The sequence below is a fragment of the Microtus pennsylvanicus genome, chromosome 1 (assembly GCF_037038515.1).
Source record: "Microtus pennsylvanicus isolate mMicPen1 chromosome 1, mMicPen1.hap1, whole genome shotgun sequence".
In the NCBI taxonomy this organism is placed as follows: Eukaryota; Metazoa; Chordata; class Mammalia; order Rodentia; family Cricetidae; genus Microtus; species Microtus pennsylvanicus.
The window spans coordinates 141,312,442-141,326,655 of NC_134579.1; the positions used below are offsets into that span (position 1 = coordinate 141,312,442).

At 54.6% G+C, this 14,214-nt stretch overlaps 1 protein-coding gene across 1 annotated transcript; it reads left to right on the plus strand.

Annotated features, from left to right (window-relative positions):
• The first annotated feature begins 1,487 nt into the window (after nt 1-1,487).
• Nucleotides 1,488-13,935, plus strand: Bcam (basal cell adhesion molecule (Lutheran blood group)). Its single transcript, XM_075989593.1, has 15 exons — nt 1,488-1,604; nt 3,511-3,632; nt 4,008-4,236; nt 4,332-4,402; nt 5,281-5,377; nt 5,470-5,652; nt 6,365-6,501; nt 6,936-7,092; nt 10,290-10,408; nt 10,503-10,644; nt 11,431-11,567; nt 11,723-11,867; nt 11,954-12,098; nt 13,258-13,375; nt 13,466-13,935. Exons 1-15 carry the CDS (start codon nt 1,541-1,543, stop codon nt 13,469-13,471), a joined length of 1,872 nt encoding a protein of 623 aa, XP_075845708.1. The 5' UTR covers nt 1,488-1,540; the 3' UTR covers nt 13,472-13,935.
• Nucleotides 13,936-14,214: the final 279 nt, after the last annotated feature.

Sequence of the window (14,214 nt, forward strand, 5' to 3'; positions counted from 1 at the left end):
TGGGAGGCAGGGCAGCCTCAGCCTTCAGGATGGCTGGGCGTCAGGTGGAGGAGAATGGAGGATAGACGCCTCCCAGAGTGTGGGGGGCTGACAGGGGATCCAGAGATTTGTAAGGGGAGGGTTGAAGGGGGACTTCATGAAGAGGAGACAAAGAGCAGCCCCAAGCAAAGGTCACTTTTTCTGGTTTCACAATTACTGTCCTATGTGACAGGAATGCTCAAACAGCCTTTAGCAGAGTAGAGCCAGCACTTATAGCCTTTCATCTGAGGCTGATGGGTAAACCTTGGCTCCAGGGGCCCCCTAAGCTCACCGCTGACGTCCCTTAGGCTGGCCAGAGACTGGGGGAGAACTGTCTCTCAGCATGTCCAGTGACACCTCCCACCCCATCCCTACCAGTATCCTTGGCTAGCTTCTCCAGGCTGAACAGAGGCAGAACGCTCCTTCCCAGCCCCCACCCAGCATTCCTGGGATTTTGTTCCGGGCTGATTTGGCTTGTGAGGACCCTGGAGTAGAGTAGTCTGTGACCCTAGGCTTTGACCTGTGACCCTCTCTTCCGTCCAGTGGCCCCAGTGGCCTGAGCTCCTTCTCCCTCCTCCACTCACCTGCCCCGAGCCAACCCACGTCTCCTCCCCTCCCCCCAAGGTGGGGAGGGAATGGCGGGGAGAGAAGGAAGAAGGGGGGTGACATTCCTTGGATTCCCTGGATGGGGGGATGTGAGGGAGTCAGGGAGAGCAGAGCAGAAGGAGGGGCTCCCCATGCCCACCCCATCACCAAAGAGGCCTAAGAGGACCTAGGAATTGAAAACCCATTAAAGAGAAGATTGACCCGACCAGTTCCAGGCCACTGCTCAGTCAGAGGAGAGACGATTCCCAGCAAGGTGGCTCTAAGGGGAGGGCATCGTAGAGCACCCTGGGAAAAGCCAGTCATGCAGGAGAGACTACAGAAGGAGGCCAACACAGGAAACTAATTGTACCAGAAACCGCTGGTAAACTCCGACAATTCACAAATCAGAGGCGGTGGGCACCCTTGTAATCCCAGCACTTGGGAAACTGAGGCAGAAGGATTGCTACGAGTTCCAGGCTAGCCAGAGCTACATTGTGACACCTGTCTCCAAAAAGAAAACAAACTAGGAAAAAGATCCACCTGCAGCCGGGAGGTAGGGCTGCCATCGTGGAAATGAGTATCAAGGCCCCTGAAGGAGGCCAAGAAGGAAGGGAATGAGGGTCCTCGTGGTGTCCCTCAGATCCCAGCTCTGGGCAGCAGCTAGCCTGGTCGGTCGGTCAGGCCCCAGGCCACGGAGGACAGCCACGGGCGTGGGTTGGATCAAAGCGGCGCGCGCGCGAGGCGGTGCAGGCGGTGCGGATGGGTCCTTGCGCGCGCGGGTGGGAGGTCCTCTCTGGGCAGTGGGAGGTCTTGGCCTTGCGCCCAGCCTGGGGATGTGGGGGGGTGGGGGCGTGTCCCGGGGCGTGGCCTCCGCTGCCAGCCTCACCGCTGCCGAGAGCCTCACCCCGGCTCAGTCACCGCCACCACCGCAGGGAACATGGAGCCCCCAGACGCCCGCGCAGGGCTGCTGTGGCTCGCCCTCCTCCTGGCGGGCCACTCAGGTATGAATTGGGACTGAGGGCAGAGCTGAAAGCTGGTGTTGGGTTTTGTGGGGCTGGCCCCCGGGGTCCCCGGGAAGACAAGGGGAACAATCTTCCATCTCCCCAAGGAGTACAATCTAGGGATTCCCTACCATGGAGGAAGGCGGGGAGGCCTTGGGATGTCCCCGATCCGAGAGTTGAGGATACCCCAGCTCTGGAGCAGACACAACCTGAGCCAGCTGCCCCTTCCCGTCTCTCTGGGAACTCTGGAATCTAAGCCCTCGACCCCTAATAACCTTGGGTACCTGGAATCTGGGCTCTGTTCTCCCTGGTCCCTCAGACTCGAGTCCAGCACCGCCCCCCCTCCCCGCCTTCCTGCTTAGTCAAAGTAGCTTCTGCTAGCACACTAAAGAGCAACATCCCAGAGCTGTTCTCTAAGTGATTAAGTTTGAGCTTCCTCGGGGAAACTGGGGACCCCGCGGCTAAAGCACTTCCTACAGTGTGAGGTTTCCACTCAATTCAGAGTCTAGGCTTTCTCTAAAGGACCCACCTCTCTCAGAAAGGGCCGGGAGTACCGAGCCTGGCAGAGAACGTGGAACAGTGTTTCCGACTGAAAGGGCCCCTTTCCTGGAGCCCCTGATAAATCCACACACCTGCACGTGGTGAGAAGGGAGGAGGAACAGAGGGGCTCGGGAACACTGGGAACAGGGTGGAAAGGGATAAGGGAGGACATATCTATCTGCTTGTTGGCTGTTTGCAGCTCACATCCAGCCCTGGGTACCAGTCTGGCCCCACAACGGTCTCCTGGGACAAGTTGGGGCCAGAGGTGGGTGCCTGGGAACCCAGGCTCCTGGCACAAGCGTGGTATATAGTTAGGAACCAAGGAGTAGGCCTAGGCCAAGCTGGGCGGGGAAGGAATGATGCCAAAATGCCGTCCCAGGGGGTAGATTCCCAGCAAGAACTATGCTACCCACCAGACCCTGATAGGAGTCTAAGACTCAAGCTTCCAGGTCCCTAGGACCCTGAGGTTAATGTTTCCAACATCCAGCCTCCAATGCCTCAGGCTGCTGGGAGTCTAAACTCCAGCCCTTTCTGCCTCAGGACCCAGGCTCACTCCCTGCCCAGGTGACTCACCTTACTCTTTTCAAACTTCTCTTGTAAAGAGATGGGTGGGGGGTGTTGTCAGGGGGCAGGTAGGGGGCTCTGGCGCCAAGCCGGGCAGGTCTCAGCCAGCCTGGCCCTCCCACATTCCTGAAACCTGCCCAGCCCTGTCCCCCCTTGCCACTCCCACACACCCATCCAGCTCCTGGCCCAGCTGCAGCCTGCACCCCAGCCCCCCACACATCAGAGAGCAGAAGGGCCCCCAGGAGCTACTGGAGAAAACAGGATGGGATCAAGAAATGGAAAACAAAGATGGAGAAAGACCTGTTCTTCAGCCTCAGGCCAGGTCCTGCCCTGGGTGCTAGAGGCCAAAAGGAGAGACAGGCCTGACCCTTCCTTGAGGGGATGTCTGCTATACTAGGAGAAGCAAGACTTTAGCTTAGAGCGCTGAAGAAGGCTTGACCTTAACCCTTACAAGTTGAGAGCCTGGTCTGGTAGCACAGGATTTTAATCTGAGCAGTCAGGAGGCAGAGGCATCTGTAGATCTCTGTGAATTTGAGCCTGGTTCACATAACTCCCAAGTTATACAGAGACACTGATGGGTCCCAGACGTGAGGAGGACCAAGGAGGGAGAGAGTAGCTGCATTTGAGGGAGAAGGTGGGAGCCTGGCCTCCTGTCTGAGAGAGGAGGCAAGGGTCTGGACCTCTGTGTCTAAGGGAGGACATGTGGGCTAGTTTTTTCCAGTCTGAGATAGGAGGCTCGGTCTGGAGTGCTCTCCCTGTTAGTAGCACTGGGTAGACATTTGACGCCACACCCATCCTGCAGGCACCCAGGCTGAGGTGCATGTGTCTGTACCCCCGCTGGTGGACGTGTCGCAAGGACATCAGATCACCCTGAACTGCATACTACAGGAGCACCCCGAACATTATGTGCTGGAATGGTTCCTTGTGAGTGCTCTGTGCTGGGAGCTGGGGATGATGTGGGGATGATGTGGGAAGGAGGCAGAGGAGGATCCAGTGGCCTGGTCACATCAGTACCCATCAACTCTTCCTACACGGGATCCCCTGGCGTGTCCAGAAGACCCCACATGGAGCTTTCAAAAGCCACATTTCCATTTACAGTCAAACACTTGCCTAGATCTACACCTGCCTAGAATCCCCCAGTGAGGGGCTGGGGTGTGACTCAGTGGTAGTGATTGCTTAGTATGTGGAAGCCACCAGGTTCTCCCCTTAGGCCCAGAGGAAAAAAAAAATCTTAGAGGGATTCAGTAGTAAGGGAGGGCTCACAATCCAAGCTAAGACTACCCCTGTTCATACCCCCAGGTTGATGCTTCTGGGTCCCGACACCTTCTAGCTTCTGGGGAGCCACAGGGCTCAGAGCTCCGGTCCACAATCCACAACTCTCGGGGTCGCAATCCCGCATATGCTCTAGACTCCCGCGGGGGACTGGTGATAAATGATACCCAAGTGGGCGATGAGCGGGACTACGTGTGCGTGGTGAAGGCTGGGCCAATGGGAACCTCAGAGGCCACCTCAAGAGTCCGTGTGTTTAGTGAGTGTCCCTAACACTATCCTGAGGAGCGAGGGTGGATTGGGGGTGGGGGAGGGTCAGAGAAGGTCCTCCTGACTTGACCATCTCCCCAACAGCAACCCCCGAGCCTACGGAGGTGTTTCCCAACAAAGGAACGCTGTCTGTGTTGGACGAGTCTGCCCAGGAGGTAATGTGTCCTGGAGTTGAGCAGTGGGTGAAGAGACCCAAGACCTTCTTTGTTATTGCTTTGTTTTGTGATATGGGAGATTGAACTCATGGCTTTCTTTGAGCACGCCAGGCAGGTACTCCTTGGGTATTTTCCTTGTTTGCTTTTTGTTTTTGTTTGGGAGGGCGACTTTATGTAGCACAGGCTATCCTGAAGCTTTCTGTGTCGACACTCATACCTTCCAAGGACTGAGGTCCTAGGCATGTGTCATTGTAGCGGTTTGTTTTTTCTTGGTTTTGTTTTATTTGCAACACTGTCTCATAGCCCAGTATGATCTCAAACCTGCTGTGTGGTTAGGACACTTCTGCTCCCCGAGCCTCTACAATTGATTCAAGTGCTAGGCTTACCCTAGCTGTGGCTTAGGGTTGTGTGAAATGGGGTCTCATGAGGCTCAGGCTGGCCTGGAATTCATTATGTAGCCCAGGCTAGTGCCAAACTGATGTTTCTATCTCAGCCTCTTGAGGGCTGGAATTACATTTGTGTGCCGCCACACCTGCTTCAGGTTTTTAATTAATTATTTCACTAATTATTTGTTAATTACGTGCCACAGCGTAAATCAGAGGACAGATTTTGAGGGCCGCTTCCCTCTCTATACCTCTACACGGTTCCAGGGATCTAACGCAGGTCTTCCATCTCCCCCACAAGCACACTTACTGACTGAGCCATCTCATAGGCCTGGGCTCTGGGCTTTTTATTGGGAGGAACTGGAGTCAATGAGATCTGTTTCCTCTCCTGGGGAGAAAGCCCAATGGACATGTCTCAAGGGGAGATCTGGGGAAAAGAGAACCAGACTTCAGAGTCCTGGCACCAAGCCCAGGCCACGCCCATGCCTTTCCCAGATTGCCACCTGCAGCAGCCAGAACGGAAACCCGGTGCCTAACATCACATGGTATCGGAACGGGCAGCAACTGAAAGTGCCCATGGAATTGAACACAAGTGAGCCATCAGGAGCCAAGGGGAATGGGGGTTGGGGTGGTGGCTGGTGGCAGGGGTTAGTCACCTCGTCCTGCTGCCTGCCTCTCTCACAGATGGTTACATGACCAGCCGCACCGTCCGAGAGGCCTCGGGCCTGTATTCCCTGACCAGCACCCTCTACCTGAGGCTCCACAAGGAGGATCGGGATGCCAGGTTCCACTGTGCTGCTCAGTACAAGTTGCCCTCAGGTCAGGAAGGCCACCTGGACAGCCCTGCCTTCCAGCTCACGCTGCACTGTGAGTCCCCATGACTCCCGGCCCCTGACCCAAGGTCCTATCCCAGCAAGGCCCAACTCCCAGACCCCGATTCCAATCTGTGTCCTCACCCTACCTTTTCACCTCTTGTAGAAATAATGAGGGGATGGGCTGCTGACCTTTGACCTCAGCACCCCAAACAATCATACTGATTCTGACTTCAGTATAGGACCCTGTACCCCATGGGACACTCACCTTCTCCCACAGAATTGGTTCCCCATATGACATCTTGTCTTAAATCTCAAATTGTACAGTGACCCCTGACCCTTGAGGCATTCTGTCAATTTACCTAGACCTCTGACCTTTGCTGTGTTCTGAGAATGAGTCTGGACCTCTCAAGTCATCTCAACACTGGAGAAGCTGAGATAAGAATTTAGAGAGTACGAAATCTAGCTGAGCGACAGAGAGGGAGCCTGTCTCAAAAACCAGACAGAAGGAATAGGACATATGGACATATACACCACACACACACACACACACACACACACACACACACACACACACACAAAACAGAAATCTCAGCTGGACTGTGGTGGCACACGCCTTTAATCCCAGCACTCAGGAGGCAGAGGCCAACCTGGTCTACAGAGTGGGTTCTAGTACAGCCAGGGCTACCCAGAGAAACCCTGACTCTGAAAAAAGTAGAACTGACCTTTCCCCTTGACAGATGACCTTACTTCCTGTCTTCCCACAGATCCCACAGAGCATGTGGAATTCTGGGTGGGAAGTCCATCCACCACGGAAGGATGGGTGCGTGAGGGTGACGCTGTCCAGCTGCTCTGCCAGGGTGATGGCAGCCCCAGCCTGGAGTACTCCTTTTTCCGCCTGAAGGTAATTCACTCTGTGGTCCCTTTGGATCCCACCTGATTCTGGGTCATACTAACCTCATCAGCCTCTTGCTGATGAGGGAGATGGAACCCAGGACCTGTCTCATGTTACATAACTGTGCTTCCACTGAACTACAATCTCAGCCCTCACAGGGGTGGGGGGATTCTAGACAGGGGCTCTATCACTGAGCCACACCCCAGCCCCTCACTGGGGGATTCTAGGCAGGGGCTCTATCAAAAGACCTCTGACCCTGACTTGAGGTGGTTCCTCTGACCCTGACTTGAGATGGTTTGGAGACTATACCCACCCAGTGTGACCCCTAACCTTTGGCTTGAACAGACTCTAGTCAAGTATGACATCGGCTTGGTGACCTCTGACTCCACCCCCAGCTGCCCTCAGAATAATTCCTAATTCTTGCGTCCCATCTACTTTCTCAGAACAACCAGGAGGAACTGCTAAACGTCAACCTCAAGGGGAACTTGACCCTGGAGGGGGTGCACCGGGACCAGAGTGGCACCTATGGATGCAGAGTGGAGGACTACGATGCCGCTGAGGACGCACAACTCGTCAAGATGCTAAAGCTGCATGTGGCCTGTGAGAGCTTTGGCAGGGAGGGAGGGCAGGGTGTGGTGAGGCTTCACCAGCTCCTCTCCCTCAGGGTCCCCACCCTGGCTCCTTCCAGAGTCCTAGTTCCAGAGCACACATTTGTCTCTCTCCTCTGTGTGGAACCTGCTGTGCCTCCCCAGTGCTTTATAGAGAAAGATCAATTCCCTTTTAACCATCTGTGTTCCCCAGAACTGAGAGGCTTTGCCATCAACTGACTCCTCCCCCGTGGAGGCCACAGCTCCAGCACACGGCAGGCTCCTCTCTTCCATACTAACTCCACAGGATTATGCTTGGCTCGGCCCCGGTTTCTAAGCAGCTTTTGCATTCACTTCACTAGGAAGAAAGTGGTCTTTAGTGTGCGCATCTGCATGCATGTGCACACCTCCTGTGCATGCATGTGTCAAGGCCTTAGCTGGCGTTACTCAGGGTTGACACTTTAGATTCTGAGAAGGATCTCTTTATCTGCTTGGAGCTCTCCTGTTAAGTTAGACTGTCTGGCCAGCCAGCATGCCCCAGAGATCTTTCTGCCTTTGCTTCCTCAGTCCTAAGAGTAAGCATGCACAGCTACACCGAACCTTTTATGTGGAATCTGGGGCTTCGAGACAGGGGTTCTACCTCTGAGCCATGTCCCCACCCCCTCACTGGGGGATTCTAGGCAGGGGCTCTACCACTGAGCCACACCCCAGCCCCTCACTGGGGGATTCCAGGCAGGGGCTCTACCACTGAGCCACACCCCAGCTCCTCACTGGGGGATTCTAGGCAGGGTTCTAGGACTCTGGTCCTCTTGTTTGCCCAGCAAGTACTCTACCTGTTGAGTTGTTGTGTTTTGTTTTGAGACAGTCTCATGAAGCTAGACTGGCCTTAAACTCACTGTACAGCCACCCTCCCCCCCACACACACAGTAACAGAGACAGAAGGCAAGTGCTGGCCCAATCTCTTTTAATCACGTTAGTGTGTCTTAGGGCAGTAGCACTGATAAAACGGTGACAGAATTGAGTTCCCTAGAAGTGTTCTCTGCTACCACGTCTGCAGGTAGAGTGTTTATGGAAAGTCTCTTGTGATCTCTGTGTTCAGAAGTAGCAAGAATGGGCAGGCGTGAAGTTTAACTGTGGTTTACACAAGGTCTAGCAGGGCAGGGAAGGGGGTGGTCGACGACACTCCACAGTTGCTTACAGTTAGCACGATGGAATCGGACCTGTCTGTGCGTTGTGCAGGAAAGGGGGTATGACCTTGGGTGAGGGGCTCCTTGCAGTTGAGGGCATTCCCACCGAGAGCTGACAGCTGAGGGTTGACAGCTGCCAACCCCCCTTGCAGCAGCTGGGAGAATCAGTTGTTGGTGTTGGAAGCGAGATCCCGAGATCCGGGTGTCCACAGCGGCGGGGGCAGGGAGGCCTCTGAGAGAAGGGGATACATGGGTAGGAAGCTGAAGAATGACGTGAGAAGCTTGCAGAGCCGAAAGCCTCTGCTGCAGACAGATGACCTGGTGCACGGGCCCTAGAAATGAACTTCGTATTTTTAAGAAAACTAAACCCAAAAACAAGGTCTCTGTAGCTAAGCAGATAGTGTTCAAAGGCTAGGCAGGCTCTTGTAGGTTAGCCTAATTTGTCCATGATGCCCAGGGCACTGGGGAACCATAGCAGGATTTAAAGCCAGAGAGGAAGGAAGATGGCCGGACCAGTGTGTTCTTTGAAAGCATTCCTTGGGCTGCTCAGTAGAGGATCGACCGAGATAACCGAAATGAGGAATAGGGCTGGCAAGATGGCTCAGCAAGCCAAAGAGCTTGCTGCCAGGCCCAATGGTCCAAGTTTGGGTCTCACATGAAGGAGGGAGAGAATCATCTGACCTCCGTCCATGTGCCACAGCACTCACGCATGCATGCGTGCACAAACAATAATAAAAATACAACTTTTAGGGGCTGGAGAGATGGCTCAACGGTTAAGAGCACTGGCTGCTCTTCCAGAGGACCTGGGTTCAATTCCCAGCACCAACATGGTGGCTCACAACTGCCTGTAGCTTTACACCAATGTACATAAAATAAAGTTAAATTATTTTAAAAAAATACAACTTTTAGAAAGTGAGGGATAAGCCAAGCAGTGTAATGCATGCCATTAATCCCAGCACTGGAGAGACAGAGGCAGGCCAATCTCTGAGTTTGAGGCCAGCCTGCTCTACACAGTGACTTCCAGAACAGCCAGGGCTACACAGAGATACCCTGTTTTGAAAAACCAAAAAAAGAGAGGAGAAAGAGACAGCGAGGGAAGATTAGTAGAGAGATGGTAAAGACAGGGAGCGGGTCAGGTAAAGGGAAGTAGGGGGAACCTTCTCAGAGCAGACAAATAAAAATCTTAGTTTTTCTGTAGACAATGTCTTAGATAGCCAAGGTTAGCCTGAAACTCAGATCTTCCCGCCTTAGCTTCCCAAGTGCTGGGATTACAAGTACGGAACCACCAAAACCAGTCAGAATTTTATTGTCTTTTGAGATGTTGACATTTGAACCTAGGGCCTTTTCCATGTTAGACAAACACTCTACCTCCTGTGTTTATATACAGCTCGAGCCCTTTAAGTTGTCTGATCATTTGAAATTATTCTTACCGTTTATTCGTTTGTGCATCTGTGCGCATGGAAGTCAGAGGACAGCTTACAGGAGCTTGTCATCTCCTTTCACCATGTGGGTATAGAGGACCGGTGTCAGCAGGAGTCTAGCCAGTGAGCCTTCTTGCTGGTCCAAACTCATCAAGTTTGTATGGAGGTGGAATGAGGGTGGTACAGAGGAGCAGACATTTGAGCTTAATTACACAAAAGCTTGAGATAGAGAGCTGGAGGCACAGCAATGAAGCAGAGCCCCTGCCTAGAATCCCCCAGTGAGGGGCTGGGGGTGTGGCCCAGTGGTAGAGCCCCTGCCTAGAATCCCCCAGTGAAGGGCTGGGGGCGTGGCCCAGTGGTAGAGCACTTGCCTTGCTCGTGGCATCCTCAGTACTGCAAAGCCTCAGATAGTAGGTCAGATAGTGCATTCTTCAGAGCTGTTCTCCTAGTGCTGACTGCAGGGCCTGAATGGAAAGTAAAGTTGCTACGATACTGGGTAGAATTAGAAAGAACAACAAGGTGCTGTCTGCCCCTGATAGCTCTCTAGAGGCCCTTGCTGAGTGGACAGGGCTGGGGAATGTGAGCATGTTTCTCCCCTGCAGACCTGGATCCCCTGGAGCTGAGCGTGCCCGAGGAACTCTTCGTCTTCCTGAACAGTAGTGGCACGGTGGTAGACTGCTCCGCCAGAGGTTTGCCTGCTCCTACTGTGCGCTGGACCAAGGTGACAGAAGGAAGGAGTTGTGGGGCCTCGGCTGCTCCGCCTCAGCCTCTCAACCTCATGGTCCTCCCCGGCTTCCTTCCTGTCCCTGCCCTAGGATTCTGTGACCCTCGCACATGGTCCCACTCTGGCTCTCGACGCTGTTACCTTTGACTCTGCTGGTACCTACACATGTGAGGCCTCTACACCCACCGTCCCCCTCCTGAGCCGGACACAGAGTTTCCAGCTGGTGGTTCAAGGTTTGGATTGTTGGGCGCCTTATGTGGGGGCAGTGTCTCTCTTTCGTTACCTTTCTTTTGTTGTGTCTGCATGTGTGGTGTGTGTGGCTAGTCGTGTGTGTCTGTGTGTGCGTGTATGGGCATGCCTGATGCCAGAAGTCGAGCCTGAGTGTCTTCCTCTATCCCTGTCTAATTTTTGTTGGGGGAAGGCGTGGTGCAGGGGCGCGTGTTGTGAGACAGGGTTTCTCTGTGTAGCCCTGGCTGTCCTGGAACTCACTTTGTACACCAGGCTGTCCTCGAACTCACAGAGATCCGCCTGCCTCTGCCTCTGGAGTGCTGCGGTACAAGGTGTGCACCGCTGCACACAGTTGTATTTTTTTGTGTCTATTTATTTTGGGAGTACAGTTTGTGGTGGCGGGAGAACACCCCATAGATTGCAAGGAAGGAACTCTGGTTGTCGGGCTTGGCAAGGTGCACTTTTGCGTGCTGAGCCATCCTGCCATCCCCCTCCGCCTTCTTCTTGAGACCTGGAGCTCACTGATTGGCTGCTTAGGGGACTCCAGAAGTCCTCCTGTCCCTGCAGTCCTCCCACCCCAGTGCTGGGGTCCTAACTGTGCACTGCTGTACCCATTTTTATGTGGGTGCCAGGGAGCAAACTCCGGTCCTGAAACTTGTATAGCAAGCACTTGGTCTGCTGAGCCATCTCCCCAGTCCCTTCTCCATTTTCTCCTTGTTCCACTCCTGTGTCTCTCTCCTTTCCCTGGCAGTCTGCCTCCCCCTCACTCTGCTGCTCCCCACCACCCGCAGGGACACCAGAGTTAAAACCAAATGAGATAAAGCCCATATCGGGGAACAGCTGGATGGAAGGAGACGAAGTCACGCTGGTCTGCTCCGCCCAAGGCTACCCAGAACCCAAACTCACCTGGAGCCAGCCAGGCGATACTGTAAGGGACATGCCTTGCCACTCTGAGCTTACCCCAAGTTCCACAGGGGACCCTGACCCTCATCGATCCAAGCTTCATAGCCCCTATACTCCACCTCAGCCTACACCCCCAGCCCTTGACCCCCAAGGGGCCTGGCCTGACCCAAGCCTCCACAGCCAGCAGAGCCTCCCTTTGAGGGCAAAGGCTGGATGAGCAGCTCGCTGATGGTGAAAGTGACCAGCGCCCTGAGCCGAGAGGGCGTGTCCTGTGAGGCATCTAACGTCCATGGCAAGAGAAGCCATGTCTTCCATTTTGGCTCTGGTGGGTAACCAGGAGGGGAGCAACTGGGTGGACACACAGGCACCCTGATCTAGGGAGCCTAGTGCCTCTTTGATGTCTCCTCGCAGTGGCCCCTCAGACTGCCCAAGCTGGAGTGGCTGTCATGGCTGTAGCCGTCAGCGTAGGCCTCCTACTGCTTGTGGTTGCTGCTTTTTACTGCATGAGACGCAAGGGGCGCCCCAGCTGCTGCCGGCGAAAGGAGAAGGGGGCTCCGTAAGTATTTGTAGGCTTCCAGTCCTTCTGCAACCATAGCCCTGTCCTGTCCTCAGCCAAGGCCTCCAGCTCTGCTGCAAAAGGAGTCCCAAACCCATCAGCTACCTGCCCTCCCCCACCTATCTTCACCCCTCGCCAACCCAAGGATAGCCTTGCCTACCACCCAGAATCCCACCCAGAGCCCCCTGTAGTCTCCTTAGTCAGACCATGTCTGTCTCCATCTGTCATCCCCAGTTACAGGCCTCTATATTTAGCTCCAGTCTTTCATTCTGTCTGAAGTTTTGGAGCTGGGACCCAGACTTTACATCAAACAAAGCCTTGCTCCTGAGCCATACTCCTAGCGGAACAGTGGTGGTGCAAAGTCTTTTTCATCCCAGTGCTCAGGAGGCAGAGGCAGGCGATATCTGTGAGTTTGAAGCCAGCCAGGGATACACAGAGAAACCCTGTCTTCAAAAGCCAAAAGAAAAGAAAATGCCCTACAGACTTGATCTTAGGAAGCATTTTCTCAGCCAAGGGTCCCTCTTTCAAATAACTAGCCTATGTTAAATTGACATAAAACTAGCCAGCACACGGAAGAGGGGGGTTCCAGGGAGTTGCTCTACCACCAAGCCATCACCTGGAGATTCTAGGCAGGTTCTTTACACGCATCTCCGGGTCCCTTTTGGGCTATTCTGTGACAAGGTTACATTGAGTTGTCCAGGTTGGCCTTGAACTTTCCTCTTGCTTTAACTTCCCAAGGCTGGGCTTAGAGCCCTGTGCCGCAAAGCCCAACTTGTCTCCAGTCTAGACTTTGTCCTTCCAAAGTCCCACACAGGGCTGTTTCCACACCAATGCTAGTCACACCCTGACCTGCTCCTTAAAGTCACACTTCCAGTGGCGGTCTGTCTTTCTCCGTCATAGCTACATCCCCACAACCCATGTCTGTGTTTACCTGTACGCGGTCCTACCTTACCTCATCTCTAACCTATAGCATCCTCAGCTTCTGCCCATAACTGTCCAGGCCTCTTTCTAAAGTTAACCTTGCTTCTAGCCCATCTCCAACCTCAGCAACCCTTCCCTTCCCTCCTACCACCAAACCCACTGCCATTGCCACCCCGACCCCACTCCCACTTCCAATCTCGAGCAGTGATCTTTCTATGATGCCACTGTCCTCTCCCAGGCCAGCCAGGGAACCAGAGCTGAGCCACTCTGGCTCAGATCGTCCAGAGCAGACAGGCCTTCTTATGGGTGGGCCCTCCGGAGGAGGCAGAGGTGGCGGCGGGGGATTCGGAGATGAGGTGAGTGATGGCCTGGGTGTCCATTGAGGAAGCAACTGAGCACAGGGCCAGTTTTGTGGGCTCAGGCTGAGCTATGGGTTCTGTCACCAGTGCTGAGGCCGAGGACCTCCCAGAGGCTGTCTCTGGATCTGGAACTTTGGGCATCGTAGGAGGACCGGCTCTGCGCACACGCCTCCACCTCCTTCCTCCTTCAGTCTCGGCCCTCCCTTCCTTCCTCTGCCTGCTGGGCAGGGACCCACAGTGGCCAGCGGCCTCAGGGAGGGGAAAAAGGGAGGGTGGGGGAGGGCTGAGAGGGGGCCTTCCTCCAGGGAATGGAACTCTCCCAGGCACCAGAATAGCTCCTGGAGCCAAGCCCAGGGACCGGCCTGGGACAAGGCGCTGAGGGTCGGCAGGCCGGGGCTATTTTTACCTCCTGTCTCCCTTGCTGGGCACTGCCCCCCACCTGATACCCTGCTGTGTAGTCTGACACTGGAGTCCCCAACCCACCCCATCCCTGCCCCTCGCCCCAGCCCATCATCATGGACACTGGATTCTTAAATAAATGCTGCCTGTCACGTGGATACCTTCCTACGACCAGATCCTCTTCTGGGGAAGGGGAGGGGGTAAAGGGGAAGGGAGGGTGCAGGCCATTGTCCCCTCCTACTACTGCTGGCTGTCTGCCTCCTCACACACCCTCAGGAAAAGCCTGATGTCAAGGAGAACGCAAGAGACAGAAGCTAAGAGAGAGTGAGAGACAGAGAGCATGGGATGAGACACAACTAGCTGGTGTTGGAAGAGCCCCGCCAGGGGTCCATGCACTAGCCTGGACACTGGACCAATGCCCAGTGCCTGCTTAGAGT